This window comes from Pelophylax lessonae, assembly GCF_965119305.1.
Source record: "Pelophylax lessonae genome assembly, chromosome: 4".
NCBI lineage: Eukaryota > Metazoa > Chordata > Amphibia > Anura > Ranidae > Pelophylax > Pelophylax lessonae.
This window is the reverse complement of record NC_138771.1, coordinates 631,089,196-631,105,392: the sequence shown is the minus strand read 5'-3', so window position 1 is coordinate 631,105,392 and position 16,197 is coordinate 631,089,196. Positions and strand designations below refer to the sequence as shown.

General features: G+C 41.1%; 1 protein-coding gene across 1 annotated transcript in view; it reads right to left on the bottom strand.

Moving 5' to 3' along the window:
* LOC309552862 (uncharacterized protein) overlaps nucleotides 1–10,312 on the bottom strand; it is a gene marked incomplete at its 3' end in the record, with an annotated part of 113,554 nt that extends 103,242 nt beyond the window's left edge. The window contains exon 1 of the mRNA XM_082253773.1: nucleotides 10,225–10,312. Coding sequence (XP_082109899.1) covers nucleotides 10,225–10,267 — 43 coding nt within the window. The 5' untranslated portion in view covers nucleotides 10,268–10,312. The remainder of the gene's footprint in view (nucleotides 1–10,224) is intronic.
* Between the last annotated feature and the right edge of the window lie 5,885 nt (nucleotides 10,313–16,197).

Genomic DNA, 16,197 nt, shown 5'->3' with positions numbered 1-16,197 from the left:
TCAATTAAAGTATCAAAAAATAAAAACTACTAAGGTCACAGTTGCAACCAAACCCTGGCATTCCACCACTGTTGGGAGGACCCAAGATGGCAGGAAGGTGGCCCACTGCAGAACTTGTGAAAGGGTCCCGTTGCGGGACCGTAATAAAGGGCCCCGCTATGAGAGTAAAGGGCCCCAGGATCAGTGGGAAGAGCCCCCGGGCTGGAAGGGAAGGGCCCCGAAGGTTGCACTGGGGGCCCTGAAGGTTCTAGTTATGCCTCTGGCCCGCACAGAAGTCCCATAGATGCAGTTCTGGTCAGGAAATCTTGCGATATTTTGAAATGCCCTAAGACTTCTGGGATCAATAACATAGATATCCCAGGAGTCAATGGGCCAGGCTGCTGACATAGTCGCCTAGGCAGATGCGACCAGAAGTCAAGGGGAAGACTATTAAAAAAAAAGGTACTCGCTTTAGAAATCTCAAGATTTAACTGTCCAAACATTACAGCACTATAGGTGGACATTACAATGAAGCCAATTATTAAAAATAAGTAAGACTCCGCTTTAATGATTGCATCTGACAGAAAATGGTCACAAATGTGTCTCATTCATAACAGATAATAAATATTCACCTCTCTAGCCCTACTTCCTTTGACCAAGTGCTGTATTACAGAGGTCTGGAGAATCATCTTAATCAAACACTTGATCATGTGCTTTGATTCTTTCCACTGGTCCCTATGTCATTAATTACGTCAAAGGCTTCTATAAAATATAACAGACAAGCAATAACTACGATGAACACCTTTTTTGGTGCAAAACACTGGCATTATAATCTATTTACTATTAATAACATTGGCAGCAAGTCTCTTTTTTTAATCCCAGTCAGTTTTCAACCCTTGCCACAACACAGTGTCACTCTCTTTCAGCTTACTTCCCCTTTTTATGTTTAGTTTTTTTCAAAATAAGCAGAAACCATTGAGAAGATCTAAAATAATAATTTGGCTTTGTGGTGGGTGCAGCAGCTGTAGGAACTGGAAATTATGCCTGGAGATGAGACAATTGTTCAATCTAACCACTTACCCACCGGGCACCTAAACCCCCTTCCTAACCAGACCAATTTTCAGCTTTCAGTGCCCTCACATGTTGAATGACAATTACTCAGTCATGCAACACTGTACCCATATGAAATTTTCGTCCATTTTTTTCACACAAATAGAGCTTTCTTTTATTGGTATTTAATCATCATTGGGTTTTTTTTTTTTTTTTTTGCACTATAAAAGAAAAAAGACTGAAAATTTAGTAAAAAAAATGCATTTTTCTTTGTTTCAGTTTTAAAAATTTGCAAATTTAGTAATTTTTTTTTCACAAAATGATCATATTAGCAAGTTATTTCTCACACACTGTATAGGCATACTTTCAACTACACACCAAAATACATTCTGCTACTTCTCCTGAGTATGGCAATACCACATATGTGAGACTTTTACACAGCCTGGCCACATACAGAGGCCCAACATCCAAATAGCACTTCCAGGTGTTCTAGAAGCAAAAATTTCACATATACTGTATCTTCCTGAAAACCTATCACACTTTTGAAGGCCCTGGAGCACCAGGACAGTGGAAATGCCCACAAAATGACCCCATTTTGGAAAGCAAACACCCCAACACATAATTTAAGAGGCATAATGCGTCTTTTGAACAAGTCATTTTTTTCCACAAGTTTTTTTAGAAAATGTGGAAAGAAAATGAAAACACATTTTTTTTTTACACAAAGTTGTCCATTTATAAGATATTTCTAACACATAGCATGTACATAGAAAAAATGACACCCCAAAATACATTCTGCTACTCCTTCTGAGTATGGCGATACCACACGGATGAGCACTGATGTGGTTCGGAGGTGGCACGGATGAACACTGATGTGGCACGGATGTAGCATGGATGTGGCACAGATGAGCACTGACGTGGCATGGATGTGGCACAGATGAGCACTGACGTGACAAGGATGTGGCATGGATGAACACTGATGTGGCATGGATGTGGGACAGATGAGCACTGACGTGGCATGGATGTGGCACAGATGAGCACTGACGTGGCATGGATGTGGCATGGATGAACACTGATGTGGCATGGATGTGGAACAGATGAGCACTGACGTGGCATGGATGTGGAACAGATGAGCACTGATGTGGCATGGATGAGCATTGATGTGGCATGGATGTGGCATAGAGGAGCCACGGATGAGCACTGAGGTGGCATGAGTGGGCACAGATGAGGCATGGATGTGGCACGGATGGGCATGGATGAGGCATGGTTGAGGCAGGGATAGGCATAATTGAGGCATGGATGGGCATGACTGAGGTATGATCGAGGTTTGAATCAGGCAGGGGATGAGTGGTGCTGCAGCCTCCCTCCTCTCCTCGCACGCTGTACCGATCGCTGTGTACAGCACGCGAGGAGAGGAGAGAACTGAATTGGACATATGCCGGTTTGTTGACAACTGTTCGCTCTGTCATATTATTGGATGGTCCTGAGGAACTTCTTCAGGCATGCCTCACTACCATGAACCAAAACACCTTTAATATTTGATTTACTATGTATTTTAGTAAGCCTAGCATCACTTTTCTTGATGTCACCATCTCCAGAAATGATGAGGACATGCTATTATGTGAACTGTATCGCAAGCCCACAGTGGGTAATACAATTTTACATGCAATCAGTTTCCATCCACAGCCCTTGGTTCTGTCTATCCCATACAGCCAGTACTTACGGGCCAAACTGAATTGTTCCAGTGATAAAGCCTTCTTCAGGGAGGCTTTGAGCATTGAGACATCGACTACTAGAGAGGGGATACAGTCACAAATGCCTCAAAAGGGCATACAAAGAGCTTTGTTAAACACCAGACAGGACCTTATTTTCACAAAAAGAGAAGTCCACCAAGGGGAGGTGAGTAGAATTATTACTAGGTATTCTACAAAACATAAGAAAGTTGAACACATTCTGAACAAATACTGGCACTTCCTGACCTTGAGTCCCATTGTGGGCCCCTTCGTGCCCACTGTCCCTATGGTCACCTATAGGCGGGTCACCTCAGTCGGTGACCAATTGGTACACAGTGAGTACCGGGCTCAAAACGAGGAGACACATGCAAACTGTTGGGGACTTTTCCATGTGGATCCTGCTCACACTGCCGATACATTGACAGAAGAGCATGTCCACCTTTACCCAACGGTCAGTTGTTCCATCCCAGGCATTTTCTTAATTGCCAGACTACCGGGATGGCATACCTTTTGCTATGTGATTGTGGATTGTTCTATATAGGTAAGACCATCCAAAAATTCTGGTATATATCGTCATGTCCAAAGTATGAAGCGGAATGACTCCGAACTCCGTTTAGGGAGGCATGTACTACATATCCATGATGGTAAATTTCCCCGCAAATCCTTTATGGCCCTGGAACAAATCCACCCTAGCCCACACGGAGGGGATCTTATTAAGTTTCTCCTTCAGCGTGAGCTGTGGTGGATCTTTGACCTAAATGCCACCACTCAATGAGGCTTTCAATTTCAAGCCATTCCTTCAAGGCTTTACATCTGGGGGCTATGAAAGAGACTTATAACACATACCAAGTTTGTGCAGTAAGAGCCCTCAGATTACTGGTGGGTTTTGTGTTTAGATATGGGATTTGATTGTTTTATAGCACCCACCTACCATTTTCCATCCTTGTTTGAACATCTCTCATGGCCACAATGTCTTTCCTTTTTTCTTTATCCTGTATGCCACTTTGCTCTCTTATGTCCCTCCTGCCATATCGCCAACTCCCCTATTCCTTCCTTCCCCCCCTTTTTTTTTCACCTCTAACCTTGTGCAGGCTTCACTTTGGGTACGGCTGTAAATGGTTCACAATGTTATACCTGTAGGTACAACTTGAGGCTGACCTTCCTGTACTGCTTGTGGATAGTTCCAAAAGGACTCAGCAGTATATGCTGGGCTCCATTTGGAGCCTCCCATCCATATTTTCTCTTCTATACTCCCTTTTTATAGATAATGAATAACTATATACCTAATTACCCTTATCACTATTATTGTCTTGTCAGGATGGGCGCCAAACTTTGCTGATCCTTGTGGGTGCACAGCATAGCAGAACACTTGAGCATGTCCCTGCTCTCCTAAATTTCCAGCACTGCCTGGCCTTTACACATATGGCCCTCCTTTATGGGGTCATACTATCTGTATGTCTTACAGTGAGGCATTCATTCTGGAGCACAAGTGCAGTTGTCTGACCTAATTGTATCTATGTGAGTATACAGCAATATACATGCCATGATGCTGACTGTCTTTATTATGATATGTTTTATGTCACATGTATTGATATACACATTTTGTATTCTCAGACCTAAGTGCCGTGTTCCTAATTTTATCCCTTGAAGAAGGAATTTAAAGTTCTGAAACATGTTGGAATAATTGCATCAGTGTGAACCTAGTTTGGGGCTGGATAATCACATTCCTTTACATATATGGCTCCCCTGACTGATCTCATGGTACACCTTTATATGTACTAAACGGTTAACAGTTTTTTTTAATATTATGTCTTGTAAATTCGACATTTTATATTTGAAATAAATGCTATATTTTATACACTTCTACATTTTCATTCTGCCTTCAAAGTCCCATTTGGGGGTTTTCTTTTCTGTGTTACATAACCTGGGATTGGATCTTTACCCAGTTCAGGCTATTGCTTCCAGTACACACTAATGGTAGGTACTCTAACAATGATATGTATTAATTAATATACTACCTTCCACAATTCTAGTATATTCTCTCACCCCCCCCCCCCCCAGAGATTACGCCCCTGCCATGCATTTATTCTCTATCTTTTTTCTAGATTCCTATTATTTGCCATCTCTCCCTCCTCTTGAGCGGTATGCTGTAAGGCTGAATTAGAAGGCTGGAGGAATATTACTATTACTTAAGTTGACTGGTGTTTAGGATACCCTACACCTTCCGGCTCAGTGGAGAAGTATTGTCTGATTTCCCTCTTATTGTTCTGGATACAACTGCTTTGAGATACATTCCCATAGTGACCCCGGCGCCTGCCCAGGGATATTGCTTCACCCAGCCTCTGACCAATATGGGTTAGTAAGGATGCCTTTTTATCCTATGTCCATATATCTGTATATGATGATATATTTTTAAAAAGATTCATTGTTTGTTATTAAAATGTACTGTTGTCATATATACTCTTATAGAATGCTGGTCTTGCCTTCGGTCTCTTTGGCCCTGAGGAAGCCCTAAGTGCGAAACACGTCGGCTTACCGGGAACCTTTAGACTGCACTCCATTTGTAACCACGGTCATCGACGTGGTATTTTTGTATCACACTTGATATGGAGCAATTTATCTTTTAATGTACATGTTCAATCTTAATTTGTGGACCAATAAAATGTTGTTTTTACTACCCATTGTACTTCATTCATAGACATCCCCTTTTGGCCTTTTTTCAAAGTCCTGCTTTTTCTCCTCGTTTTAGTTTTGTATGCACTATTTGGGATGATGACCTTATAATCACGGTATTCATTGTTCTAACATGTAGCAGCCAGGGAAGGAATGAAGGGGAATATTATAGAGTGTCACTTCACTGAAAGCTTTGAGTTTGCTGGGGCTGTTGACATCCCATCCAAGATGGTGGTGCACAGCAGCAGTCTCTGGGTTTTTCGATGCCTACGCAATGAAGGCTTTTACAGGAAAATAACATGGATAAAATACAGCTAATACACATATAATCCTAAGGGTGGTATATGGTTGAAATGATTGGCCTAGTGAAAGGATCTCTTTAAACTGAATCTGCACCCTTGCAGGGCAAAACCTGTTATGCTCCACTTTCATGTAACTTTTCTGTGTTGTATCAAACTAGCTTATTATTGTTTTGAGCTTTGCTGATATCTAGTGATGGTTTTGGGCCACTGAAGCTTGTTTAGTATGTGAACTTGCTCTGCCCTCGCCTCCTGTTTAGTGCTAGTTAGTTTAGTCCTACCTAGACCCTCCCCACCTCTTCTGTGTACCCTTAGTCAGTATTAGTTATTCACAAAGACAGGGCTTAGAAAAGTCATTGTCTTCTTATACTTCAAACGACTGAAAAAATATCTTCTGTACTGCAATTAGCTGAGGTAAAATTGCTTTGATTTAAACTTCTTATTGAAGAGTTATACTGCCAGTGAATGTTGCCAAGTCAGCAGGTGACTATAGTGTCCAGACACACTAAGTCTAAGGAGGCATGTCAATGCATAAAGTGGTATTTGAAACAGAAAACCACTTGTTTATTGTGCAGGCCTCTACAAATGCAGATACTAATCTTTAGGCCACTGGGAGCAAAATACTGTAAAACTCATGCATGGCTATAGAGCCTGAGAATTTCCTGATTGCTTCTGTGCTTTTAGTTTTTATTAATGAAATAAGAAAGGAAGTATACTTGTGCGTTAACATACAATAACACAACACTGGAACATGATTAATATAATTGATGTTTTGTAGCCAAGGTCTCCAAAAATGTTGGAAGTTGACAAAATGGGCACCCAGTATACATAAGAAAACAACAAAATCAATAAAAAATAAAATGAGAGTGCCCTAACTTGCATATTGGATTCAGATGAACTAAGGAATTTATGGTTCTACGAATGCACATGCTCAATAATATTTAGTATTTTGAGCAGAGGTAGTTTTAAAATAAGTGATGTCACTGTAAATAAAAGTTTACATTTGATCCCATAATTTGTCTAGTTTAAAATGACACTTACAGTAAATAATGTTTCTGGCCCAAAGCACGGCAAAGTCATGCGCAAATGAAAAAATGTGATAAAAAAAAAAGGCACTAAATGACACAAAAAAAAAAAAAAAAAACAGCCAAACAAATAAAAATAAAAAAAGTAAAGAAATAGAGATGAAAAAATTCAGCAGAAAAATAAAAGCTAAGGGGAGAAAAGGTAGAAGGAGTTAATTGGGTTGATTAGGGTTAACTAACGGTTAATACAAGGTTAAATAGGAATATATTTATTTATTACAGGCATTTATATATAGCCAGCAATTTATACAGCACTTTACATACTGTACATTGACATCAGTTCCTGCCCTCAAGGAGCTTTCACTCTTGATTTCCTATCTCACATGTGTACTGTATAGACACACACATAATAGTGTCAATTTAGACTTTTAGACAGGAACCAATTAACCTACCAGCAATTATTAGGAAAAAATAAATAAATTCTGACAGTGGTACCCTAGAAACGTTGTAACATCTTTTAGGCCTTTATGTCCTACTTCTAAGATCCTTAAACTGTATATTCAATAAAGCATGCTTGTTAAACTCACTGTAGAACCTAAGGGGTCAATCCTCTACATTGTGTAAAAATGCTGTTTGATCCTGTCTCCTCTGATCCCCCCCCCCCCTCTTCCAGAGTTCCCAATTTATCTCCTAATAGTACAGATGCTAGGGGACGAGCTGCACATGTTCAGTTCTGTGTGCATTGCTAGAGAGTTTTTTTTTTTCTTGGGAGGGTGCATGTGATCAGCACAGGGCCAATCAGCACTGTCCAGACAGAGGGTCAGGGGTCCTGCATCCTCCTAGGATAATCATGGGAGAAAGAAAACTCCTCCCACAAGCTTTAAAGCCGTTGTATCCCGCTTTTTGACACTTTTACCTACAGGTAAGCCTATAATAAGGCTTACCTGTAGGTACAAATAATATCTCCTAAACCGGCACGGTTTAGGAGATATTTACAGTGCATGCAGCCGCTCGCGCGAGCGGCGCATGCGCTCTGAAGGTCCGGGGGGACCTTCAATTAAGTTGCCGGGAGCTTGCCGGAAAAATCACTCCCGCGCGCATGCGCGGGAGTGACGTCATCGCGGCTCCGGCCAATCAGCGCACTGGAGCCGTCTCTTCCGGCCAATCAGCGCGCCGGAGCCGCCGAACCCGGAAGAGACGACGAGGGATCATGGCAGCGCCCGCATCGATGTCCGGGGGTCCATGTCGGGGCTTCGTTTTAAGGTAAGTTACACATAATGGGCTAGTATGCGATGCATACTAGCTCATTATGCCTTTGTCTTGCAGGTTTTTTTTTTTTATTTTTTTTTTTATAGGGTTTACAACCGCTTTAACCAGACACTGATAAAAGTAACAAGACTGCTATATACTGCTGATGAGAAAAAGGTATTTAGCAGTTTATATTTACTACTTTATTTGCTAGAAAATTACCTGGAACCCCAAAGCATTATTTTTTTTTTTTTGAAAAGCAGAGACCCTGGAGAATAATATGGTGGTTGTTGTATTTTTTTTATGTTGCACAATATTTGCACATATTTTTGCACAGTCATTTTTAAAATGTAAATTTGAAGGAAACATATATTTTATTGACTTTTAGTGCACAAAAACACAATATAATACCCCTTTTACTGTAAAATATAAAATATAATGTTATGCCAGGTAAATCGATACCTAACATGTCACAATTTAAAGTTGTGGATGTCTGTGAAGTGGCAACAAACTACGGTACCATAGGCTACATTTTAAAGAGGAATTAATCCCTCCTCTGTAACTTGTACCTATAGGTAAGCCTATGATAAGACTTACCTATAGGTACTGTAAATATCTCCTAAACATGTACCGTTTAGGAGATATTTACCTTATACGCAGCCAGTGACGTCACTGGCGCATGCGCTCTGAAGGAACGGCCGCTCGTGCGACCGTGGGCTCCAGCGTGCGTGCGTGGGAGTGACGTCACCGCGGCTTCGGGCAATCAGATGGCCGGATGCCGCAATCCCGGAAGACGGGCGACTGGACATGTTGCCGTCATACAGGTAAGCGGGCGGCACGGCGGGGGCTCGTTCTAAGGTAAGTATTTCATAATGAGCTAGTATGCTGTGCTGTTGTTGCTGGAAGGGATCTACTGTACTGTTGAGAGAGAGGTCTTTTGTTACCGGCTGCTGGATGGGTTAATTGATGCTTGTTGCTGGGAGATCTATTGTTGCTGGGATGGATCTATTGTTGCTGGGGTGGTATTTTGTAGTGGGGGGGCATAGTTGTGGAGGGGGATCTACAGTTGCTGGGGATCTATTGTTGCTGGCTGAAGGGGATCTATTTTTCTGCTTGTCTTGTTATAATTTACTAGTTCCATAAAAATAACTTAGCACCACCGAATGATATTTGGTTCTGTATTCGCTAAAAGGGGCGGTAAAGGGAGGCAGGTAAGGGGTGGAAATAAGGGACGGTGCTTGCAGGTGGGTAGGGGCAGAGACAAGGGGTGACTCAGAAGAGGGGAGTTCCTGAACCTATTCTCTGAGAAAAAAAGTCCTGTTTATCTATCTATCTATTTTTTATTTTATTTGAGGTACTTATATAGCGCTGTCAATTTACGCAGCGCTTTACATATACATTCACACCAGTCCCTGCCCTCAAGGAGCTTACAATCTAAGGTCCCTAACTCACATACATACACAGTAGGGCCAATTTTTTTTATACAGGATCAAATTAACCTACCAGCATGTCTTTGGAGTGTGGGAGGAAACCGGAGTACCCGGAGGAAACCCACGCAGGCACAGGGAGAACATGCAAACTCCAGGCAGGTAGTGTCATGGTTGTGATTCGAACCAGCAACCCTCTTGCTGCTAGGTGAAAGTGCTAAGCACTACACCACTGTGCCGCCCATATCTATACATACATATATACAATTAGTAAATGTAAACTTAATTACATTACTGCCAAATGAGAGTAGAAGGAACAGACAAGCATTGTATATCTCACATGGAAAGGAAACATTATCATAAGTATTAGCAAAAAAGGGATATTACCGAAAAACCTAACAATTTGCTTAAACAAACCTCTACTTCCTTAAATAGTATTTGTGCTACTCATAGCAATTCAATTTTCTCGTTATGTAAGAAGAAAACACACTCTTGACCTGTCACTAAAAACATAAACTTAATTCTAGTGTTAAATAAAATAAACAAGTCATTTTCAAGGTGGAATAAATGTTAAAAAGTTACAATCATTTTAAATAGAACCTACGTACATTTAACATATTGTGAAAGAAAGAAGGTTCAGAAGATTTGCCAACTTCTTCCATTTGCCTTCCTCTTCATCAACTTTTCGATTTTTCAGATAGAACAGTAAAATAATTTAGCATGAATCCCTTTCAACCCAAAAACAACCCAACCATATGTATGCTGTATGTGACCACAGGTCACTAATACTCACCATAGATGAAGAATAGTAACAGGAGGACCTGGGTGGCTTTCATGTTGGAAGGCAGATTCTGTAGAACGGAGCGGTTGTGTTTATTTTGTCTTAGACTGTAGAAGAAGAAGAAGAAAAAGAAAAAGAAGAAGAAAACTCATTTCCTGGACATCACAAATTGTGGTTGGTAGTTCTGCCGCACAGTTCTCCTTTTTTATAACTGGAAATGTGAGTACGCTGACATAAAGTGAAAAATAATTTTTTCAGATTTTTTCCTTAGAGTTTAATAAATGTGGGGAAATTTTACTTTGCAAAGAATACCCAATCATGTGCATGGAGAATAAGATAAAAAAAAAAACAACATTTTTGGATGATGGAAGTCAGTGGGAACCTCACTCACTAATGCCCCATACACACGTGCAGATTATCTGCAGACTTTTGTCTGCAGACTTACCAAAACCATATAATATGAGGTCAAACCTAAACACTTTCAATTTGTATGCAATCCGGCAGGCCCTTGCACTACATAGAAAAGGTAAGTCTGCAGACAAAAGTCTGCAGATAATCTGCACGTGTGTATGGGGCATAAGTTCTGGGGAAAATCCCCCTACAAAAGTACAACTTCCCTACAAAGTGAAAATACATTTGGCTTTAGCAAATCCTCCCCTAAATGTTATTGGTGGTAATACTGATTTGTCTTTGGAAGTAAAGAAGGAAATATTTAGGTGGTACCTTACTCCTTACTCCACAGCTAGATTTACAAAGGGAGGAGATAATACCTGTTGGAGAGGTTGCGGCCAGGTGGAAACTCTGTGCCACATGTTCTGGGCCTGCCTACACATTCAGGAGCTATGAGAACTCAGTGTTTAGATTTCTTGCAGAAGTGTCAGGTGTTTGGGTAAAGGCAAATATAGAACAAGCAATTCTCTCCATTAATGTTAACAAATACTCACCACAACTTAGACCCATAGATCAGGGTTTCTCAGCCAGGGTTCCTCCTGAGGTTGCTAGAGGTTCCTTGAGCAATGGGCAACTTCTGCCTCTCTAATAAGTTTTCAATGACACCATTGTTCCTTTTAGCTATCTTTAAGGGGATAATTGTTCCCAATGATGACAAGAGTTAGGAGCATTCTTCCCACTGACTAATGTGACATGAGTTGTAAATTTTTAATTTTTAGCCGGGGTACCCCGAAACCAGAAATGTATTTAAAGGGATCCTCTGTGTTGAAATGGTTGAGAAAGGCTGCCATAGTGATTAACATCCTAGCAGTGGCCCGACTAATGGTTCTTAAAGCGGTTGTAAACCTAAAAAAAAAAAAAAAAACCCCTGCAAGACAAAGGCATAATGAGCTAGTATGCATCGCATTCTAGCTCATTATGAATTACTTACCTTAGAACGAAGCCCCAACACGGACCCCCGGACACCGCTGTGGGAGCTGACATGATCCCTCGGCGTCTCTTTTGGGTTCAGCGGCTCCGGCGCTGTGATTGACCGGAGCCGCAATGATGTCACTCTCGCGCATGCGCGCGGGAGTCATTTTCCAGCATGCTCCCGGCATGCGCCGCTCGCGTGAGCGGCTGCATGCAGTGCAAATATCTCCTAAATATTAATTGTCCGAGATATTAATTGTACCTACAGGTAAGCCTTATTACAGGCTTACCTGTAGTTAAAAGTGGAAAAAAGCGGTATACTACCGTTTTAAAAAGTGGAAATCCTCTGTTATCCCTAGCATTACTGAAGTTAAATGCCACACAGATATAATTTTCCAATATGAGAGTTTAATGGAATACAGAGATGGGAGTCTCTGTTAAATTTTATCAGCGGTGGGATCCCTGGCTGTCCTATAAATCAAGGTTCCAAAAGGTATACATTCTCTTCTACTCATCCTCTTCCTTTTTGGTACACACATTCGTTATCTTCTCTACAATACCATTACACTTGTTTTCCGTGCTTGATTACTTTAACCTCCTGTTTGTAATATTGTTACGAGATTGGACATTTTGTGCACTTTGTAGTTGACAGTAATATTTCAGCTTCTTGTATTTTGATATAGAATTCAATAAAAACCATTTAGGTAAAAAATGACATTTTTTTTTAATATTTGTATGTAAATATATATTTGTAATCATTATTGTATTTCTGTCCATGACATCTTTAGCCTCACTTGTCTTATTGAAATCTCAGACACGGCCTGCGAAAGTATTCGGCCCCCTTGAACTTTTTGACCTTTTGCCACATTTCAGGCTTCAAACATAAAGATATAAAACTGTAATTTTTTGTGAAGAATCAACAACAAGTGGGACACAATCATGAAGTGGAACTAAATTTTTTGGATATTTCAAACTTTGTTAATAAATAAAAAAACTGAAAAATTGGGCGTGCAAAATTATTCAGCCCCTTTACTTTCAGTGCAGCAAACTCTCTCCAGAAGTTCAGTGAGGATCTCTGAATGATCCAATGTTGACCTAAATGACTAATGATGATAAATAGAATCCACCTGTGTGTAATCAAGTCTCCGTATAAATGCACCCGTAATCGCAGCAAAAGGTGGCGTTACAAAGTATTAATAGTTAATACTAGTAGTTAATAATAATTAATAGTAGTTAATACTTAAGGGGGCTGAATAATTTTTCAGTTTTTTATTTGTTAAAAAAGTTTGAAATATCCAATAAATTTCGTTCCACTTCATGATTGTGTTCCACTTGTTGTTGATTCTTCACAAAAAATTACAGTTTTATATCTTTATGTTTGAAGCCTGAAATGTGGCAAAAGGTCGAAAAGTTCAAGGGGGCCGAATACTTTCGCAAAGCACTGTATATGTATTTGCTCTTGGAACAGGAACAGGAAAACCTTCTCTTTTATATTGTATCTATTTTTAGCCCTGGTATTGGAGGAATATATATTCTTTCTCCTTCCTTGTTGGACTTCTTAGCTATTGGGGGTCATTTTTACGTCAACAAGATGAATTATGTGGTCCTGTTGGGTGATTCTATGGGCCCCACCTGGGTGTAGTGCTGTATTTAGGCTTTTCATGGAGACTGGTAGATATTGAAATGTGAGTGCAAATCTGTTGATATAAATTTTTTTTATGTATAATGTAGAATTTAAGTTACCGGTAGCTTTCTCTATATTACATGGTAGCAATAATAATCCGTGATTAAGATACTCTACAGACATTCAAAACATGTTGGATTCACTTTCAATATTAACCGTTACTGAACAAATCCTATTGTACAGTCATATATGGTATTGGGTATCACCACCTAGTATTCTACCTGTATATACATTGTTGCATTGTTTTTATATGGTATGAGCCTCAAGGAGGTTTGTTTTTAACCTGTGAGGAATAATATTTATATTTTTATACAATATGATTTCTAATATATTGATTCCCAGTCAAAGTCCCATAAAAGGTTACTGGGGTATTTTTGTCTTTATGAACCTTGCTTTGTGCACTGGTGCGAAGTCATTTTGGAACAGGAAGGGGTCATCCCCAAACTGTTCCCACAAAGTTGGGGGCATGAAATTGTCTAAAATGTCTTGGTATGCTGACGCCTTAAGAGTTCCCCTCACTGAAACTAAGGGGCCAAGCCCAACCCCTAAAAAACTACTCCACACCATAATCCCCCCTCCACTAAATGATATGGACCAGTGCAAAAAGCAAGGTCTATAAAGACATGGATGAACTAGTTTGGGGTGGAGGAACTTGACTGGCCTGCACAGAGTCCTGACCTCAACCTGATAGAACACCTTTGGGATGAATTAGAGCGGAGAGTGCGAGCCAGGCCTTCTCATTCAACATCAGTGCCTGACCTCACAAATACACTTCTGGAAAAATGGTCAAATTTTCCCATAGACACACTCCTATAACTTGTGGACAGCCTTCCCAGAAGAGTTGAACCTGTTATAGCTGCAAAGGGTGGGCCAACTCAGCCCTACGACCTAAGACTGGGATGCCATTAAAGCTCCTGTGCGTGTAAAGACAGGCGTCCCAATACTTTTGTACTTTTGACAATATAGTGTATATACACTGCTCAAAGAAATTAATGAAACAATTTGAAAACAAATCAGATCTCAATGGGGAAAAATATCTTGCTGAATATCTATACTGATATGGACTGGGTAATGTGTTAGGAATGAAAGGATGCCCCATCGTTTGATGGAAATGACAATTATCATCCTACAGAGGGTTAAATTCAAAGACACCCCGAAAATCAAAGTGAAAAAATTATGCAGCAGGCTAGTCCATTTCGCTGAAATTTCATTGCAGCAACTCAAAATGGTACTCAGTAGTTTGTATGGCCCCCCACATGCTCGTATGCATGCCTGACAATGTCAGGGCATGCTCCTAATGAGACGGCGGATGGTGTCCTGGGGTATTTTTCCCTAGATTAGGAGTATCACTGAGCTCCTAAACAGACTGAGGTGCAACCTGGCGGCCCAGAGGTCGTTCTATTGGATTTAGGTCAGGTAAACATGGGGCCATTCAATGGTATCAATTTCTTCATCCTCCAGGAACTGGCAGCATACTCTGGCCTTGAGGCAAGGCATTGTCGTGCACCAGGAGAAACCCCGGACCCACTGCACCAGTGTAGGGTCTGACAATGGGTCCAAGGATTTCATCCCAATACCTAATGGCAGTCAGGATGCCATTGTCTAGCCTGTAGAGGTCTGTGCATCCCTCCATGGATATGCCTCCCCAGACTATCACTGCCCACTACCAAACCAGTTATGCTGAACGATATTACAGGCTGCATAACATTCTCCATGGCTTCTCCAGACCATTTCATGACTGTCACATGTGCTCAGGGTGAACCTGCTCTCATCTGTGAAAAGGACAGGGTGCCAGTGGCAGACCTGCCAATTCTGGTGTCCAATGGCAAATGCTAATCAAGCTCCAGGGTGCCGAGCACAGGGCCCACTAGAGGACCATCCTTATGAAGTCTGTTTCTGATTGTTTGGTCAGAGATATTCACACCAGTGGCCTGCTGGAGGTAATTTTGTAGGGTGCTGGAGGTACTCATCCTGTTCCTACTTACACAAAGGAGCAGATACCAATCCTGCTTATGGGTTAAGAATCTTCTACGGCTCTGTTCAGCTCTCCTAGAGTAACTGCCTGTTTCCTGGAATCTCCTCCATGCTCTTGAGAGACACAGCAAACCTTCTGGCAATGGCACGTATCGATGTCCCAACCTGGAGGAGTTGGACTGCCTGTGCACCCTCTATAGCAGTGATGGCTAACCTTGGCACCCCAGATGTTTCGGAACTATGCTTCCCATGATGCTCATCTACACTGCAGAGTGCATGAGCATCATGGGAAATGTAGTTCCAAAACATCTGGGGTGCCAAGGTTTGCCATCACTGCTCTATAGGGTCCTGGTGTCAACTTAGGCTACCAGTAGTGACACTGACCCTAGCCAAATGCAAAACTAGTGAAAAACAGTCAGAAAAGATGAGTAGGGGAAAAATTCAGTGGCCTCCACCTGTAAAACCATTCCTGTTTTGAGGGTCCTCTTATTGCCCATCTAGTGGACCTGCTGTTAATTTCATTAACATCAAAGCAGCCAAAACGGATTAACAGCCCCCTCTGCTACTTAACTGACCATATTAATATCCCAGGAGTTTAGTTGATTTGATGCTATACTCTGAATAAAAAGTGCTCCTTTAATTTTTTTTTGAGCAGTGTATATACAATATATATATTGTAACAATTCAGGGCGATTGAACTCAAATGGTGCATGCGATTTCAGAAAGGGGTGCCACTCCAGACTGCATGTTCAAGGGCATGGCAGCCCACTTTTATTTTCCCAGTCCCACTTTTATTTTCCCAGTGGGGAGACTCCCCTCTCAGTAACCTCACCTGAGAGACATGACAGATCAGCTGAAATCATGGCCCTGCTGTCATACTTTACCTAGCACCTACTTGTAGGGTGCTACATATATATATATATTTATATGTATATACATATTTACAGTATATTTCAAGACTGGTG